The 19,119-nt window shown below is 38.6% G+C and overlaps 1 protein-coding gene across 1 annotated transcript; it reads left to right on the top strand.

The window, feature by feature from the left end:
- The first annotated feature begins 3,675 nt into the window (after positions 1-3,675).
- On the top strand, positions 3,676-8,331 carry LOC109185232. Its single transcript, XM_019335215.1, has 6 exons — positions 3,676-3,684; positions 4,111-4,232; positions 4,941-5,258; positions 5,435-5,540; positions 6,776-6,919; positions 7,937-8,331. The coding sequence occupies exons 1-6, from the start codon at positions 3,676-3,678 to the stop codon at positions 8,195-8,197; spliced, it is 960 nt and encodes a 319-aa protein (XP_019190760.1). The 3' UTR covers positions 8,198-8,331.
- Positions 8,332-19,119: the final 10,788 nt, after the last annotated feature.

Below are 19,119 nucleotides of genomic sequence, written 5' to 3' on the forward strand. Positions count from 1 at the left end.
CACACACACACACACACACACACACACACACACACATATATATATATATATATATATATATATATATATATATATATATATATAGGAAGGTTCAAGTGCGGCAGGGGCTTTAGGTGCGGCGGTGCGGTCAATTACAGGCCATTAGATTAGATAAATCCAATGAATCACATTCATCAAGGCTTCTCCAATATTTTCGCGCACGTTCTCACACTACGCGAACTGCAATGTTAAAATCGTCATTGGGCACCATAATAGATCAAATCATAGTGTTGTGTGTTTTATGTTCGTTATTAGTGCATTATTAACCTTACTGTGGTTTATTTGAGGATTCGTGTTGGTGCCAAGTTTGTAGCTCAAGGTGCATATGTTTAAAGCATAAGGTGCGTCAATTTGAACCTTAAGGTACATCAGTTTGACACTTAAGGTGCGTCAATTCTACACTCAAGGTGCGTCAATTCTACACTCAAGGTGCTTCAATTCTACACTTAATGTGCGTCTGTTTGATACTTAAGGTGCATCAATTCTACACTTAAGGTGCGTCCGTTTGATACTTAAGGTGCGTCAGTTCTACACTTAAGGTGCATAATTTTGAACCTTAAGGTGCATTAGTTCAACAATGGTAGGGAGAAAATGCATCCAGTCTTAGGAAGCGTTTTTTTTTATTTAAATTTTTATTGATTTGAGTCGTTGATCTAGATTAGATCAATGGCTCAGATCTCACCCCATTTTTCACCCGAGAGACTCTTCCCACGTGAATCATCCCCTATATATATACCGTCCACGTGTCCAGATTTAATGGACCAAATGTAATTTAAAAAAAAAAAAAAAAGACACAGTGGCAATTTCATAAATAACTCAAATTTTGGTGCAACTTGCAAGTAAAATGTGTTAAAAGTGCAAGTAACCAGTGCAAGTTTGCAAGTAAAAAGTGCAAGTAAAATCACTTAAAAGTGCGACCATTTTCACTAATTAGTGCAAGTAATTTACCTTGTTAACATCGGTACACTTAATGACAATGTCTTTCACCACATTGATGTACTTAATGATAACGTTTTGTGCAACTAAGAGAAAATAACACTTTTTCCCTCTGAGTTGTATACCTATAGCACTTTCCCCCCTGAATTGTTCAAGTGGCTATTTTTCCCTTTAAAATGTTAAATGGACATATTTACCGTTAAAATAAATATTTTATTTATTTTTCTTCTCCAACAAATTATGACCATAATTTGGTTCAAACCAAACACACACTATAGCAGCCAAACCGAAATATTCCAATTACAATTTAGAATTGAAATCTGATATTTACAGTTTATTAAAATCATGAACTGGAACGGCCGGTTCATGTTCCGAACTGAAAAAATAAAATACATTTGTTGTTAAATTTAGACTATTTTAAAATAAAAAATAAAATTTTAAAATAAAGACGGTTCAAAATTGCGAACCGAATCCAGAACCGCCGGTTCACGGTTCAGGATCTATTTTTTTTTAATTTATAATTTTAATAAATTGAAATCCAAATATTGGGTTCTAGATCTAAATCATAACCGCAAACTTTTAATTCGAATGCTATAGTGTACGGTTCAGTTCGAACCGAACCGTGGTCGTCCCTACGTATACGCAATAATTTGTTGGAGAAGTAAAATAAATAAAATGTTTACTTTAAGGGTAGAAATGTCAATTTCTGGGGGGGGGGGGGGGGGGGGGGGGGGGAGGGGGGAATCATCATCACTTTTAGAATAATTGAGGGAGCTAATGTGCTTACATAAATAATTCAGGGGGAAAAGTGCTATAAGTATATAACTCAGGAGAAAAAGTGTCATTTTCCCTGCAACTAATGATAGCGATAGATGCATTTAATATTGATGCTCAGTGTACATTATTTGTTGCACTTTTAATACATTTTACTTGCACTTTTAGTACATTTTACTTGCACTTAGGTGCACTATATGAAACTGTTACTTGCACTTTTAACACAATTTACTTGCACTTCAAAGTTCGATTATTTACGAAAATATCATAACGTTTTTTTTAAAAAAAAAAAAAATAATGTTTCTGATCCATTGGAGAGCTGCTATTGGTTCTCAATTCTCTACTGAGCCTGATCCGGCTCATATATATATATATATATATATATATATATATATATATATATATATATATATATATATATATATATATATATATATATATATATATATATAGGGAAGGGATCAGGTGTATTTGTGGCTTCCCGTGCGGTTGTGCGGTTGTGCGGTTGATTAATGTGCGTGAGTTTTATACTTAATATGCGTGAGTCTTGTGCTTAATGTGCCTGAGATTTGTACTTAATGTGCATAATGTTAATGTGCGTGAGATTTGTGCTTAATGTGCGTGAGATTTGTGCTTAATGTGCGTGAGTAGTTCAGAATTACGAGCTCAGAAGGAAGCAGAACAGAAAACTCATGTACATTAACGCCCAAGCTTCTTGTTACTTCTTCCTTCAATTTGGCAATGGATTCTGGATTATCAGCTACCTTCAGTGCAGTTGAATGTTTATATAGATGACGCACGCACAACAAAATTTGCACACCAACTAAGTGTGGATTTCTGTTGTATTATTCCCATAATTCTTAATCACCATAGCCGCCTCCGCATCATCATCATCATCACGGAGGGGGCAATGTCTACTGGGGATGGGGAAGAAGCTGACATCCATATTTTCTGCTGTATTTTACACATTCACGCACATTAAGTACAAATATCAGGCACATTAAGCACAACACACGCACATTGTGTACAAATCTCACGCACATTAATCAACCGTACTGGAAACATTTAACCGCACTGGAACCTTTCACTATATATATATATATATATAATTTAAAAGCGAGAAAATTTTAATTTTGGTCACACGACTATAGGGGATTTGTTAATTTCAACACCTAACTTTTAAAAGTGTCAATTTAGTACCTTGAGTATGTAATTTTTGTCAATTTTGGTCACTCCGGTCAAATTACTGGTCAAATTTGGCCGGAAAAATTTAATCCAACATTTAGTCTAAAATATGAGGTCTTTTCTATTATTTCTCCTAATTGGTGTTGACCCGGTTCAGACATATTTGACCCTGGTTTGACTTTAGCTTTCATCTCAATATGCCAAATCAATTTGGCTGATGAAGCTAAATAATTGAGGTTTATAACTGTCGGCTGCGCCGCCCACGCGAAATATGGGTAGACGTCGAAGAAGAAGAAAGAATTGGTCCGGTCCAGGAACTGTAACAACGGTTTGAAAACCGAACCGGTGATGTTCGACCGGAAAGCCCCGTTGGACGGCGGATAAGACGCCTCTAACATATCCATGGCTAACGCCTAACGGAGTCCCCACCTTGATCTTTCTCAGCCCGAATTTCTTAACGGATCGCCGAATTTTCCGCATCGCCGGCACGAGCTGAAACCACGTGGTGTTCGGCGGGTTGCTCAGGATTCCGTTCCTGACGAGGAGGTAAGATATCTTCGTCTCGCCGTAAAACGGGACCACATTGGTCTCCACCCACCGGTCCACTAAAACTTGGTCGGAGGAAATGTTGGGGATAATCTCGCTGGGCACCATGACCGAGACTTGAACGTCAGAGTTCCCATGAGCTCTGAGGATTTTCGGGTTGGCATCGTAGATCTTGACCCGCTTCGCCTTTAAGCCATGGATCAGGTCTGCAGATTGTGATGGTGTGGGAAGGTTGTTGCCTAGTTGACCGTAGCATATTCCGACCTTAGCTGAGATATCTGTGCTTGAAATCAACTGGAAAAAAAATACAACAACATTAGCTTTATCGAACCAAATCACTCTGGACCAGGTCAACACATTAGGAGAAAAGATAGAAAAGACTATTTTGCCCCTCAGATTTTAGACTAAATGTTGGATTAAATTTTTCCGACTAAATTTGGCCGGAGTGACAAAAATTGACAAAAATTACATACTTAAAGTATTAAATTGACACTTTTAAAAATTAGATGCTGAAATTAACAAAGCCCCTATAGTCGTGTGACCAATATTGATTTTTTTTTTTTTTTTTTTTTTTGCAAATTAAAATTTTCTCTTTAAAAGCATTAAAATTAACTTTCCAGAACCCTACAGTCCCTACTCACTCTCCGTTCTCCTGCTCTCCTTGCTCTGTCCATCCCTTCTCAATTCTCCACTGCTCGCTGCTCTGTATCGCCACCACCGCCGAACCAGCAACACCGCCGCGACGATCGCAGGTAAGCTATCCTTTTACTTACTCTTTTTTATACAATTAGATTGTATAAACTAGATATCTAAATCCTTTATTGCATTCAATTTTCCATGGAAAATGGTTTCCTTATGTATTACGGAGTATATATGTACTGATCAGGTTGCTTGGGCAAAACAAACTTACTGGAAAGTCACCTTTATCTAGCTAAATGATTTAAGTGTGTACAATTATAGTTTTCTTCGAAAAGGCTAAAAAATATTCAAATGGCTGAAAATCGTTGGTGATAGTGATGGTTTTATGGTATGTTAGTAGTATGAAAATTCATTAATTATCTTATTTATTCTTGTTTCTGTACTTTGTGGTTTAGGCTTTAATTTGTGAATTATCTTATCTATTAAAGTACTTTTAGAGCATGTTGAATTTGGTATTTCAACTCTTTAATTGTTTTAAATTTATCAGATGTTTTAAACTTGTAATCATGCATAATTTTATATATAATATAGCTGGGAATTCCTGTCCCCGAGGATGAGGTTGGCCGTCTTTGTATTTATTACTATTATTTTTTAGTGTTTTGTCATTTTTTTCTCCATTACTTGTGGAAATTGAATCATCTAATTGATTAATAAGTTGAATGTTTCTTGATAATATCAGTTTCTATTAATGTAATTATAAGAAGTTTCCATGTTAACATGTTTTGGGAAGAGTAATGATATTGCTTTGAACTTCATTGCAGTTTGATAGGTTTGATGGAGATTGGATGTGGGATACCAAATGGCCTTCATGGAGTTGAGAATTTTGAGGATGGCAAAGACATTAAGATGTCTGAGTTTGAGGAGGGAGAATTGGTCGAGATGATTTCTAAGACTGAATTAGGAGAAAATAGTGCTATAGTTTCCAAGATAGAATCACAAGAAACTAGGGCTGGAACTGAGAACTTAGTTAATAAAGACTCTGGGAGTAAGAATCAGAACCGTAGGAAGAATAGGAAGAAGAAGAAGAAGAACAAAGGAAATAAAGGCACTCCAGGTCCAAATATTACAGATATCAACAGGTTTGTGTATTTTAAAGCATGGATATGAAAAAATGCTTTCCTTATATCTAGTAATAGCAGTGGATAAAGAAAATAGAACCTTTCTTTCAGGAAACTTGGGTATTTAAGGGTATGCTTCATTTGTAGGACCATGCATATTATGGTTGATGCTGACCTTATAGTATTCTCGATTGTAGGTTTGTTACACATGTGTGTAAATGCTTGAGAGAAAAAAAATCTTATTTGGTGTGGAATGCTGTGGCATGTCTTGGTGTATCAGCTCTCAGTGATCTTGTCAAAGAGGTAAGGTTCACATTCTGTTTGAAACTCTGTATTTTATTAATTTATTTCATATGAATGCGTGATAACTAAAATTGCCATTGTGTAAAGATATGTAGCTATGTAACCTTCCCATTTTCTTCTTTCTAAGTTGTAATGAGTATACATGAATAAGATGTGAAGTTCATTTGTTTATCACCCCCCTTCAATTGGAATTATGTGATTTGTAGACTATTTAAATGATTTACTTTTGTATCCATTTTGACATTCTTCTTCCAACACTCAATAACTTCATGCTTGTGTGAGCTTCTATTCCCTAGAGACTGGTATTCATCAAAATGGGTAAAGCCAAAGTGGTTTCTTATAAAGGCTATCATTTAATAAAACTTGTTTAACTTCTGTAGTTCTGCCTGAGGTTCTTTGTGTTAATCGTCCACTGAATTCAACCATTCAAGAAAAAAATTACGTAATAGTTTAAAGGTGAGGGGGTCAGACTTAATCTATTTAAATATTATCGTTTATACTGTTCTTTTGTTGTCTCTGATGATCAATGTTGTTTCCCTACACTCGCAGATATTAATTGATGAGGTGATTTCATTGGTTTCTGTTCCATGGTCCTTTCTTCCACTCTTTACCAAACACTGGAAATCATTTTTCGGGTTTCCAAACCACCCTTAATTAATTCCTGCCTGCCATAAGAGCATGTACGAACTCTGTTACGCATGTCCAATGCCATGTATTATTAATATATCAAATGAATTAGCTTCTTTCATACATAAGCTGGTGTCTAAAAATTTATGAATGGCTAGGCTTGCTTGTTAACTAGGGGAATTTAAAATATCAAAGTCCAGATTTTTTCATGTGCAATATTGTGATCTTCCAAGTTCCAATAACAAGTGGAACTTCTTATTTGGTGTTTTTTGCAGGCTAAAATTATACATTTATTTTTTGTCTTGTACCAAAATTAACATTTATATTCCTAAGAAAATAAATTATGTGTATTTGTTCCACCTTCTACAGAATTAAGAAGTACATGGGTGATTAATTCCTGGGTTTGTTCTTTGTCAATTTTTGTAGATGACTTTTATATCTAGGAAACAGACTTTGATTTCTTGTTTACTGCAGAATCTAAATCATGTTCAAAGAATAATATGCTTATTGCAACAGATAGTCATAAAGATGCCTTGGTCCTTTATTTCGTGCATCAATTCCCATTCCTATAAAACTAGTGCTAAGTACTAACTGAATACCATTTGCAGGCGGAGGCAATTCTGGCTTGTGGTGGACAGAAGACTGCTGATGGCCGGCGCTTTAGAGGAGGTGGTGGGATATTGTGGAACATCATCAAAGCGCGTGAACCCAAGGCTTACAAAGAGATAATGAAAAGGGGAAAGGAGTTTGAGGTGAGTTTCTGTCTTAAGAAATATGCGCGTGCACTCCTGTCTGTTTTTCCACATAAAATGTCTTAAAATTATGACACTTCAATGGTACTAAAGTTGCAGAAATTGGTACTCAATGCTTTGTAAAACGATGATATATGCTGGTTCACATCCATGATAATAGGAAGTGCCTTTATTTATTTATTGTACTGAGGTGTATAGATATCTGCATAGATACACAGAAGAGTCATAGATACATCTTATAAGAGTTAATACCTCCCATGGTCCACTGAGTATTAGGATATTACCAGGTGTGGTCCCGCGACTTTAAAACGACCACTAGATGGTCCTACTAGTTTAAAACAATTACCACCCGTGGTCCTCCGTTAGGTTTGCTATCAAAGGGGCGTTAAGTCTTAGGGCAAAGATGTCCTTTCACCTATATTTCCAAGTAGGACACTGTAAAAAACATTTAAATATTAAATATTTTAGTGAATTGATATTTTAAATTGGATTTGGCCAATAGTTATAGCTGCCTGCATTCACCTGAAATCATTAGCGATCATGGATTCCACCGTCGTTCTCCGGTGCATCGATGATCCTTTTAACTGGAATTGTTTTTGTTTATAGGAAACATAGGTGAAAGGACAGCTTTACCCTCAGACTTAACGCCCCTTTGATAGCAAACCTAATGGAGGACCACGGGTAATAATTTTTTTAAACTAGTAGGACGTCTAGTGGTCTTTTTAAAGTCGAGGGACCACACCTGGTAATACCCTAATACTCGGAGGACCATTGGGGGGTATTAACTCCATCTTATAAACACCAAGGAAAAGAAAGTTCAGTGGTCAAGTAGTTTATTTTATTGCGATTGGAGATGAGTCTTTGTTAACAATACATGTATAGAGCTAATGTTCCTCTCTATCACAAGCATAGCATACTATTTTCTTAATGTTACTATTTGTCATGCATGATTTTTTTTATGGGGCAATACATCCTAAATTTTTGGCTATTCAATTGTTTTGTCCCAACCAATTGCAGAAGCAGCTCAAGCAAGTTCCTAAAACACCCCTGATCAAGCAAGAAGCTAAAGGCGCTACTTCCCAAAGTACCCCCGGCACAGTGACAGATAAACCGGTAGCCATTGCTTCAAACGGTTCAAGTCTCCCATCTAATATGGTGTGCGATTCTCAGGAACAGGCGACTAGTGGACCACAGCAGCAGTCTGTTTATAATAGAATACGGACGCTAGTCTCATATGATGATCTGTTTGAAGAAGATGTACAACAGAATGCTATATAATTTGCTATTGAACTATGGACCTTCATAGATTCCATTTTGTTTACATTTGTGTTGAATTCTTTAAAGTGCATTTTCACTATACTGATTGACCTGTGGATATTTTACTTTGATTATTTATTTATTTATTTATAACATGTGGTTGGTCAATCTATTATAGCATGTTATTTATGTGCCATACATGAACCATTAAGTCGCTCCAAATTGTCATATTACTTATCCGGAACCAATATTTAATTAACTCCACAGATGCTAATACTCTGAAATGTATATAAAGATACCATTTTTTAGCAACCATTGTTATAGTGTTTCATCTATGCAATATTTAAATTTTAAAAATTTCTATTCGGTTTAGTATTACTCAGTAAGTATGCATCCTATGAATTATACTTTGAATCTAACTGCATAAAAAAACTATTATTAAATTTTTTTAAAATATTATTGAAAAGGGGATTAAAATGTGTAAATAAATAAAGTATTACCCCTATCTATAAAATGATAGTACCGGTTCGGACGGTACACAGTAGAATAATGTGTTGCAGGCTTCTTCTTCAATGTCTGTGTTAGTTGTTCACTCAACCTTGATCCAATCCTAAGGTTTCATAAAATTCATATTCATTATTAATTTGGTTAGATTAAGATTTCAAGGAAGAATCTGGCCTATTTTTTATTACTCGGGTTTGTGAGGTTATATTCTGGATGTCATGAATCGGCAAATTATATCGTGCATCGCGGTGCATAATCGATTATGCCCCGCACATCAAAACGACGTCGTTTTGTTTAATGAAAAGAAACGGCATCCGTTTCCCGCCGTTCCGCACCCTTCCGCAAAAAGTAACTCTGTTATTCAGTTTCATTTTGTATACACTGCAGTTTCATTTCGATATAACTACAGTTTCATTTAATATTTATAGACTCAAATATCTGAAAATGTTATTTAATTTTATTTTATATACACTATAGTTTTATTAAATACAATTACATGATCATTTTGATATAATTATAGCTTCATTGTACAATATACACTCAAATATGTGAAATGTTATTCATTTTCATTTTATATATACTGCAGTTTCATTTCACCACAACTATAATATCATTTTGATATAACTACAGTTTCATTTGATAATATAAAAATAATACGTGAGACAGTGTCGGTTTATATATACTATAGTATCAGTTGGTAATTAACATACAAAAAAAAAATGCACGCTCCGTTAAAACTAACGGCGCGCCGCCCCGTTTTGATCGCAGTACACGTGCACCGCGGTCCACAATATAACGACCGCCATGAACCCGCTCCAGCTACATAAGAAGATAAATTGGGTCAATCTAGTTTGAAGATTCAAAACAAAATGCATGTACACTTTAATACACAAGAAGCCTAGCCAACCCAGAGGCTTCTCATCACCCCGGGATCATATTCTTTGTTGATCTCTACGATTAAAGTCTGTACGAAATATGGGAATTACTTTCTCACCTTTAAAATTATTATGAATGTATCAAACGGGAAATGGAAAAGAAAAATAAAGGAAAATCACCATTTTGGTCCCTCAATTGTTTCTCAACTGTCAGTGTAATTCATAGTTTTCAATTTCAACTAATTTGATCCTCGAATTGTTTAATATTTCGTCAATAAAACTCTTTCATGGACCAAATTGATAAAATATTAAAAATGTAGAAATTACCATTTTGATCCCTGAAAGGATTTAATTGACGAAATTTTAAACAATTCGAGCATCAAATTGGTTGAAATAAAAAAGTAGAGACTACATTAACAGTTGGAAATAATTAAGGGACCAAAATGATGATTAACTCAAAAAACAAATTAAAGCTAATGTTGCTCGGTGCACATTCAAATGGTTGGAGCGGCAACAATGTTTCACATTCTAAAACCCCGGTGAACTTTGGTTCGCAGACCGATAGTGGCATCTAAGGGTATATCCTTACGATGTAGGTGTCTATGATGGTACCATGTGGTGTGGTCGGAAGGCGTTAGAAATTCAATAAGTTGGATTTCAAAAGATGGCAACATAAAATGTTGTTCTACCTTGTGACTCTCGGCTTGGCATGGTTTTTGACCAAGATGATTCCTAGTGAAAAGGAACACGAGTCTAGTGCTCAAACCATTAGCGAAGTGAAGGCTTGGAAATATTTTGTTTTCCTATGTCTAAACTACGTTTTAAACAATTTGTGTGACTCATCCTACAGTGTATACTGTAAATTAAAAGAGCTAAAGAGCTATGGGAATCTTTGGACCTGAAGTATAAGAGAGAAGATGCTGAGGCAAAGAATTTCGTCTTCAGACTATTCCTCAATTACAAGATGGGGAATTCCAAGATTGTCTTGAGTCAAGTTGAAGACATGAAAATGATCTTTAATGAGATGCTTGATGAAGGAATAGTTGTGAGTGAAGTCTTTCAAGTGGAATATGGTATTCACTTATTGCTTCCAAGCAACTTCAAGAATTATGAGAAGCAATTTCACAGAAAATGCTTTAATTGTGGCAATATGGGCCACAAATCGGCTGACTGTAAAACACCTAAGAATAATAATAATAATTTTGAATATAATGTGGTGCAGGTCAATCAAGAAGAGCCTGAAATCATCCTCTCGACAATGATGACCAAGGTAAACATGGTTGGTTCGAACCAAACGAAATGGTTCATTGATACCGGTACGACCCGACATATGCGTTCCAGCCGTGAGTTGTTTATTACCTCCGAGACGACTAATGGTGAGAAGGTATGGATGGAAAATTCTGCCCAGTTTGCTGTGGAAGGCATGTGCAAAGTGGTTATCAAGATGACCTCTGGGAAAGAGTTGACTCTTAACAACGTTTTGTACATATGTGCCGGAGCTGCGAAAGAACTTAGTTTTTGATTTATTTTTGAAAAAGAATGGCTTTCAATTAGTGTTTGAGTCAGACAAGATTGTTTTGTCGAAATCAAGAATGTATGTAGGCAAAGATTATGTACTAGATGAGATTTTTAAGCTTGATGTAATAACTATGATTAATAAAAGCGTTATTAATTCTGCTTATTTGCTTGAATCTTCATTTTTGTGGCATGGTAGACTGGTGACAGGAATGTAATTTAGTGGGGTGATGTAGGATGTAAAGTGTAAACGGAGATATGAAATCCCCAAGTGTCATACTCAAGGAATGACAACTTGGAAGTTGGGCATAAGGTACGGTGAAGTCGATTTGGCTTTGAGTGATTCGATTCAAGTAAGGTTGAGAAGAAAGTTGATTATTAAGAAGCAAAGAATAGAAAGCTTTGAATTAAAAGAAAATATATAGAAAGAAAATCGGATTAGGATTGTGTTACAATTGCATTGTGTGATTGGTTGTTCCCTCAGTTGAGAGGCTGTGGTGATTTGAATGTGAGTTACTAGTCAAGAGAAACGTTGCTAATGCGTCTCCATTTCGATTTAAACGCCTCCCATAGCAAATTATGACACCTAGGTGTTCATATTTCCTATGGGGCAAATTCTCGAACACCTTGCCTACACTCCATCCCGGACCATTATCCTCTCGGATCTAGGGCGGGGAGTGTAGAGGATTAAGATGCCTACCTAGATTTAGCAATCTCTTGCCTAAATCAAGGAATCCAACATCATCCAAGGAGTTGGGCCCCACTCCAAGGAAGCTACAAAGATCATCCTCAACAACAAGACATTCATAACATCATCAATCAATCACCACAATATAGCAAATCAAAACAAACCAATCAACATAATAGCAATTTACACAACAATCCTAATCCCTAGAATTTTAGCCAACCATCATTAAGATCAAGATCAAGCACTACAAGAAAAATGCACATAGACAACACTAGAAAGACAACAGTTTTTAAGAAAAGTGTTGTCTTTTGTATAAAAGACAACAGTTTGGTCCAAAACCGCGGTCTTTGATGCAACATTTTTGTCAAAGACAACGATTTTTACTTAACCGTTGTTATGATTAGAGAAATCACCTCAGATAGATTGCAACCGAAGATAGGATTACAGAGTATATCGATGATTAAAACTCTAACTAATCCTAACTAATAGAAAGGCTAAGTCAACTAATCTATCACCACTAAAATACAAACTATACAATATGGAAATAATAATAATAATATAAAATAGACTAACACACCCCCTCAAGCACAAGGTTGTAAGGAGACAACGTTGAGCTTGGCTCGTAAAGCAGCAAACCTCGGCGCCGGGAGTGGTTTGGTGAAGACGTCTGCAAGCTGATCCGTAGTAGACACGTAGTTGACGACGAAGTCCCCGGAGGCCACCTTGTCACGGACGAAATGATAGTCAATTTCTACATGTTTGGTGCGGGCATGAAATACTGGATTAGCACAGAGATAAGTGGCGCCAAGATTGTCGCACCACAGTGTGGAAGGCTGCCCAGAGTGCAAACTCAACTCTCGTAGTAAAGACACAACCCAGGTCACTTCAGCAGAGACGTCAGCTAACGCTTTGTATTCTGCTTCAGTAGAGGAGCGTGCCACGGTGCGCTGTTTCTTGGAAAGCCAAGAAATAAGATTAGTGCCGAGATATACCGCAAACCCACTCGTACTTTTCCTGTCAATCGGGCAACCCGCCCAGTCTGAGTCAGAGAAGGCATGCATGCTGGTCGAGGCCGAAGGTGTAAGGTGGATCCCGTAGTCAAGAGTCCCCTTGATGTACCGTAAGACACGTTTCACAAGCGCCCAATGATCGACAGTCGGTGTGTGCATGAACTGGCACAGTCGGTTGACCGCGTAAGCCAAGTCAGGACGAGTGATGGTCAAGTACTGTAAGGCACCTACTATCCGACGATACTGAGTCGGGTTGTCAAACAGCTCTTCAGTCGGTGTAGCTGGCTTGCTGACAGCAGCTGGCGTAGCGAGAGGCTTGCAGTCCAACATCCCTGAACGGCCCAGGAGATCCGTCATATAACGCTGCTGGGAAAGAATGAAGCCGTGGTCTGACGCAACTGTCTCTATACCCAAGAAAAAACCAGGAGACCCTAGATCCCGAATTTTGAACGTAGTGGATAGTCGTTGCAATAGGGAATTTACTAGGTTGACGTCGTTACCCATCATTATAATATCGTCGACGTAAACCAACAAAAACACTCGGGATTCCCCGGCTGAGTAGTAAAACAAGGATACGTCGGTTTTGGATGATTTAAAACCTGCAGACAACAGAAAATCGTGAAGACGCTTAAACCAGGCTCGTGGGGCTTGTTTCAATCCATATAGGGACCTCTGTAGATGACACACGTGCCCGGGTGTCGTGGGGTCCTCATACCCCGGAGGTTGCTTCATGTACACAGTCTCCGCCAGATGACCATTTAGAAAGGCATTGTGGACATCTAACTGTCGTAGAGTCCACTTGTTGGATACCGCAAGAGAAAAGAGCATCCGAACTGTGGTCGGTTTGACTACTGGACTGAACGTGTCAAAGAAATCTTCCCCCGCTACCTGATTGAACCCTTTCGCCACAAGCCGTGCTTTATACCGCTCAATTGAACCATCAGCGGTGCGCTTCGTGCGAAAAACCCACTTGCAGCCAATGATGTTCATGTGAGGCTGAGGTGGGACCAACCGCCAGGTGTTGTTATGTAGTAAGGCATTGAACTCTTGGTCCATAGCCTCACGCCAATGTGCGTGGCCCACTGCTTGGGAGTAGCAAGTCGGGTCGGCAACTGCAGTTAAAGCATGAAACGGCTCGGTTGTGCCCTTTGTCATGTGGCGAAGACGCATGACATGATCACGGGGCTGGGGTTGAGTTTTGCGAGACTTCCGTGCTCTTGCCGGTGCGGTATGTGTTATAGCCAATCGTGGAGACTCACGGGCTAAAGGAACCGGTGCTGGACCCGGGGGTGAGTCACGTGGAGCCGGAGATGGTGTCGAGTCCGAAATTGGACCATGTGACACGATCGGTGCTGATGCCCACGGAAGAGCCGGTGTAGCAGAAACCTGCTGAGAATAATCTGTAGCAAAGGGGAAAACAGACTCGTCAAAGCGGACATGACGACAGATATAAGTCTTTCCGCTAATTAGATCAGTGCACCTATACCCCCTAAAGGACGGTGGATAACCTAAGAAGACACAAGGTGCGGAGCGATACTCAATCTTGTGCCGGTTATAAGGCCTTAGATATGGGTAGCACCGACACCCGAAGACACGAAGGAACGTGTATGGGGGTGCAGTTTTAAATAGACGAGTGTACGGACTCTCATTGTTTATGGCTGATGAGGGTAAGTAATTGATTAAGGTATTTGCCGTTTCAAAGGCATATTCCCAATATTGGAGGGGTACTTTGCCTTCAGCGAGTAGAGCTAAGCCTATTTCGACAATATGCCGATTGCGCCGCTCTACTCGCCCGTTTTGTTCATGTGTATAGGCGCAGGATTGACGGTGGTTTATCCCTAAGGATTGGAATATTGTGTGCAATTTTCGGTACTCACCCCTAGATCAGATTGTATAGATTTGATAGAACGCGCAAACTGGCGCTCTACCAAGACACGAAACGACTCAAAAATTTTATATATGTCTGATTTTACCCGTAATGGATAAAACCAGCAGAATCTTGAGTAATCGTCTACAAATAGGCAAAAGTAACGAAAACCATTATTAGACATTACAGGAGAAGGACCCCAAATATCTGTAAAAATTAAGTCTAATACATTCATGGTGGAATTTGGAACACTATCTAATTTGAATCTGGACGATTTTCCCAAGTGACACGATGCGCACGACTCAACTGGTGCTACGTTATTGCTCGTGACGGGACAGGTTTGGAGTATTTTATTTAGAACTTGCTTGTGCGGGTGTCCTAATCGGCGATGCCATGTAGTGGGAGTGGCCCGGGAACTGACGAACGCAAAATTTGGATTTGGATTTGAATTTGACACCGGAAGTTTGTACAACCCGCCTGACGTTGGTCCCTTAAGAAGTACTGCTTTGGTTGTGGAGTCCTTCACAATAAAGCAATTATCATGAAATTCAAAGAAAACATTGTTGTCAACTGTAAATTTATGTACAGAAAGCAACGGAACAGAAAGATTTGGGACATGCAGGATATTGTTTAAATATAAAGACTTGGACACGGATGGTATAGTTGCACGACCAATTCGCGAAATAGACAAACCTGCCCCATTACCCACTCTTAAAACATCTGATCCGCCATATTCATCTGATTGCCCGAGCATGTTTGCGTCTGGTGTGGCGTGAGCGGTGGCGCCGGTATCCGGATACCACCCATCCGCCGGGACGACGACCGGAGACGCCGGTGCCTCGCCGGACATTGCAACGTGCGCCTGGGGTTGCGGTGGCTGCGTTGTGTATCTCTTATAACAGTAGACTGCTGAATGCCCATGGGAGCGGCAGATCTGACATCTCGGCGCACCCCTACCGCTACGGCCTCGTCGGTTTTGGCCGCCGCGACCTTGCCGGCCACCACACGACTGTTGCGTGGACTGATGCTGCCGGTTACCTCCATTCGAGCCACGGCCTGCCCCAGCGTACAAAGCTGTGTGCCCAGCTCCAGCATCAACCGAGGGGTAGTCATCTACCAGGATGAATTCGTGTGCCTGCAAGAAGTCGGAGAGATGAGTGAGGGTTACCGGCGCGCCGGTGGCAGTCAACGATGTGGCCAACGACTTCAGTTCCGGACGGAGACCCCGGATAACATATAGATTCTGTTCCATCAAGGTGAGCGGCCGGCCGGCTTGAATCAAGGACTCAACGAGAACTCCGGCTCTGCCCAGGTAATCCGCCGTCGACGAGTTGCCCTGGCGCAACATGTGAAATTGACTGAGCAGCGTCAGGCACCGTGCTTGACTGGAGGAACCAAGAGCACCGGTGATGGAGGTCCAAATCTCGGCAGACGTCTCTCGGCCAAGCGCAAGGTGAAGGACATCGTCCGCCATGGAGGATACCAACAGCGACACGATCGTTTGATCCTGCCTCATCCACGCATGATACTCCGGGTTTGGCACAGGAGTGGCTTCGGCAGATGTCGTGGTCGACTCGCCGGTGGAGGAGGCGGCGGGGACAGTCGTCGGTGGGCACGGATGAGTGCCGTCCACGAAACCCAGGAGATCCTGGCCACGGAGGAAGGAGAGGAGCTGCATCCTCTAGAACAGAAAGTTCTTCATTGTTAACTTCATGGTGATGTAATGATGGGCACCTGAGAGGTTGTTGCCGGCGGCCGGCGGCTGGGTTCCGGCAGCAGATATGGTACGTTCGGATGATGCCGACATTATGGGGTCGGTGATCGATCGTCGAACGGGGTGAGGGAGGGAAGATTGGTGGTGGAGGTTGGAGAGGATCGGGTAACCTGTCTGATACCAGATTAGAGAAATCACCTCAGATAGATTGCAATCGAAGATAGGATTACAGAGTATATCGATGATTAAAACTCTAACTAATCCTAACTAATAGAAAGGCTAAGTCAACTAATCTATCACCACTAAAATACAAACTATACAATATGGAAATAATAATAATAATATAAAATAGACTAACAGTTATAAGTGTGTTGTCTTTGTGCATTTTGTGAAAAGACAACACCACAACGACAAAACCGTTGTCTATGTGTGTGTGTGTGTGTGTGTGTGTTTTTTTTTTTTTTTTAAAAGACAACGGTTTTTTTAACCGTTGTCGTTGTTGGTGTGTTGTCTTTAAGCGCACTAGAATACACAACACTAGAAAGACAACGGTTGTTTAAAACCGTTGTCAAAACAACCGTTGTCTTTGTGCGCTCTATTTTTTAAAAAAGACAACGATTTTATGTAACCGTTGTCGTTGGTGTGTTGTCTTTAAGCGCACTAGAATACACAACATTACAAAGACAACAGTTTAAAAACCGTTGTCTTTGCGCATTATTATTTTACAAAAGACAACGGTTTTATTTAACCGTTGTCATTTATGTGTTGTCTTTAATATCACTTGAATACACAACACTACAACGCGTTCTTTTTTTATTTAAGACAACGGTTTTATTTAACCGTTGTCTTTGGTATGTTGTTTTTAAGCGTATTTGAATACACAACACTACAAAGACAACGATTATAATCTGAAACGACGTCGTTTTGCATCTGCGCCCTGGTGCAGGATATAAATTGCCACAAACTATGGCAAATTATATTATGCACCGCGGTGCATAATCGATTATGCACCGCGCGTCTTTTTTTTTTTTAAAATGAAAATAAACAGTGTTAGTTTCCGCCGTTTCGCACCCTTTTACAAAAAGTAACTCTGTTATTCAGTGTCATTTTGTATACACTGCAGTTTCAGTTCAACACAACTACAGTTTCATTTTGATATAACTATAGTTTCACTCGATATTTATAGACTCAAATATGTGAAAATGTTATTTAATTTTATTTTATATACACTATAGTTTCATTAAAACATAACTACATGATCATTTTGATATAATTACAGCTTCATTGTACAATATACACTCAAATATGTAAAATGTTATTCAGTTTCATTTTATATACACTGTAGTTTCATTTCACTATAACTACAGTATCATTTTGATATAACTGCAGTGTCGATTTAAATATACTATAGTGTCAGTTAGTATTTAATACACCAAACAAGCGGACTCCGTTAACTCTAACGGCGGACCATTTCTTTACTTAAAGAAACGGCGCCGTTTTTGACCGCGGTGCACATGTACCGCGGTCTATAATATAACGACTGGCAAACTATGGTCCATTGTATAATTTGTTGAGTTTGGGCTTATCCATCTATGCTTCCCCAGAGTTGGGCTTGGGTAAATGTAAAGGGATTCTTATAAACCGTCATGAAAGCCCAATATTTATTATGTACGTGTACAGCCCATGGTGAGCAAAATCAATAGTTATGCTGTGCAACCGAATGTACCATGCGCATGGTGCATACGGTTCAAAACGATGTCGTTTTGATTAAAAACGCGCGTCCCACTTAAAAAAAAAAAAATCAGGTTCGACTCTCAGCAATAGCATTATTGTGGATATATAATTATGAAATTGTGGTTATATACTTATGAAATTGTGGTTATATAGTTATGAATTTATCGATATTTAGTTCATTCATTGTGGATATTTAGTTCAATCATATATTGTGGATATTTAGTTCATTCATTGTGGATTTTTACTTCATTCATTCATTCATTGTGGATTTTTACTTCATTCATTCACTGTGGATATATAATTATGAAATTGTGGATATATAGTTATGAAATTGTGGTTATATAGTTATGAATTTATGGATATTTAGTTCATTCATTGTGAATATTTAGTTCAATCATATATTGTGGATATTTAGTTCATTCATTGTGGATTTTTACTTCATTCATTCATTCATTGTGGATTTTTACTTCATTCATTCACTGTGGATATATAGTTATGAAATTGTGAATATATAGTTATGAAATTGTGGTTATATAGTTATGAATTTCTGGATATATAAAAATGCTATTGCCGGGAATCGAACCTGATTTCTTCTTTAAGTGAGACGCGCGTTTTTTTAACCAAAACGGCGCCGTTTTGCAACCGTATGCACCTTGCAAGGTGCATTCGGTTGCACAGCATAATTTGCGGAGCAAAATGCCATGACCCAATTAGCCAATTACTCGAATCCACAGTAAGCACTAAGCAACCGCAAATTTTGGCAAATTATTGTGTGGACCATAACAAAAAGTACATTTTTAATATAATAAATGTACTTTATTTGTGTGCTGAATGTACATTATACAATATAATGTACACTCAGTACACAAATAATGTACATCCCCTGAATACAATGTACATTTTTAATATATTAAAAATACATTATTTTTGTATTGAATGTATATTATTTTACAGTATGCAAAATATGGTCCACACAATAATGATTGACAAATATTACCGTGGACCATGGTTTATGGAATTGAAATAGGTATCATTC

This window comes from Ipomoea nil, unplaced genomic scaffold, assembly GCF_001879475.1.
Source record: "Ipomoea nil cultivar Tokyo-kokei standard unplaced genomic scaffold, Asagao_1.1 scaffold1317, whole genome shotgun sequence".
Classification (NCBI taxonomy): Eukaryota; Viridiplantae; Streptophyta; class Magnoliopsida; order Solanales; family Convolvulaceae; genus Ipomoea; species Ipomoea nil.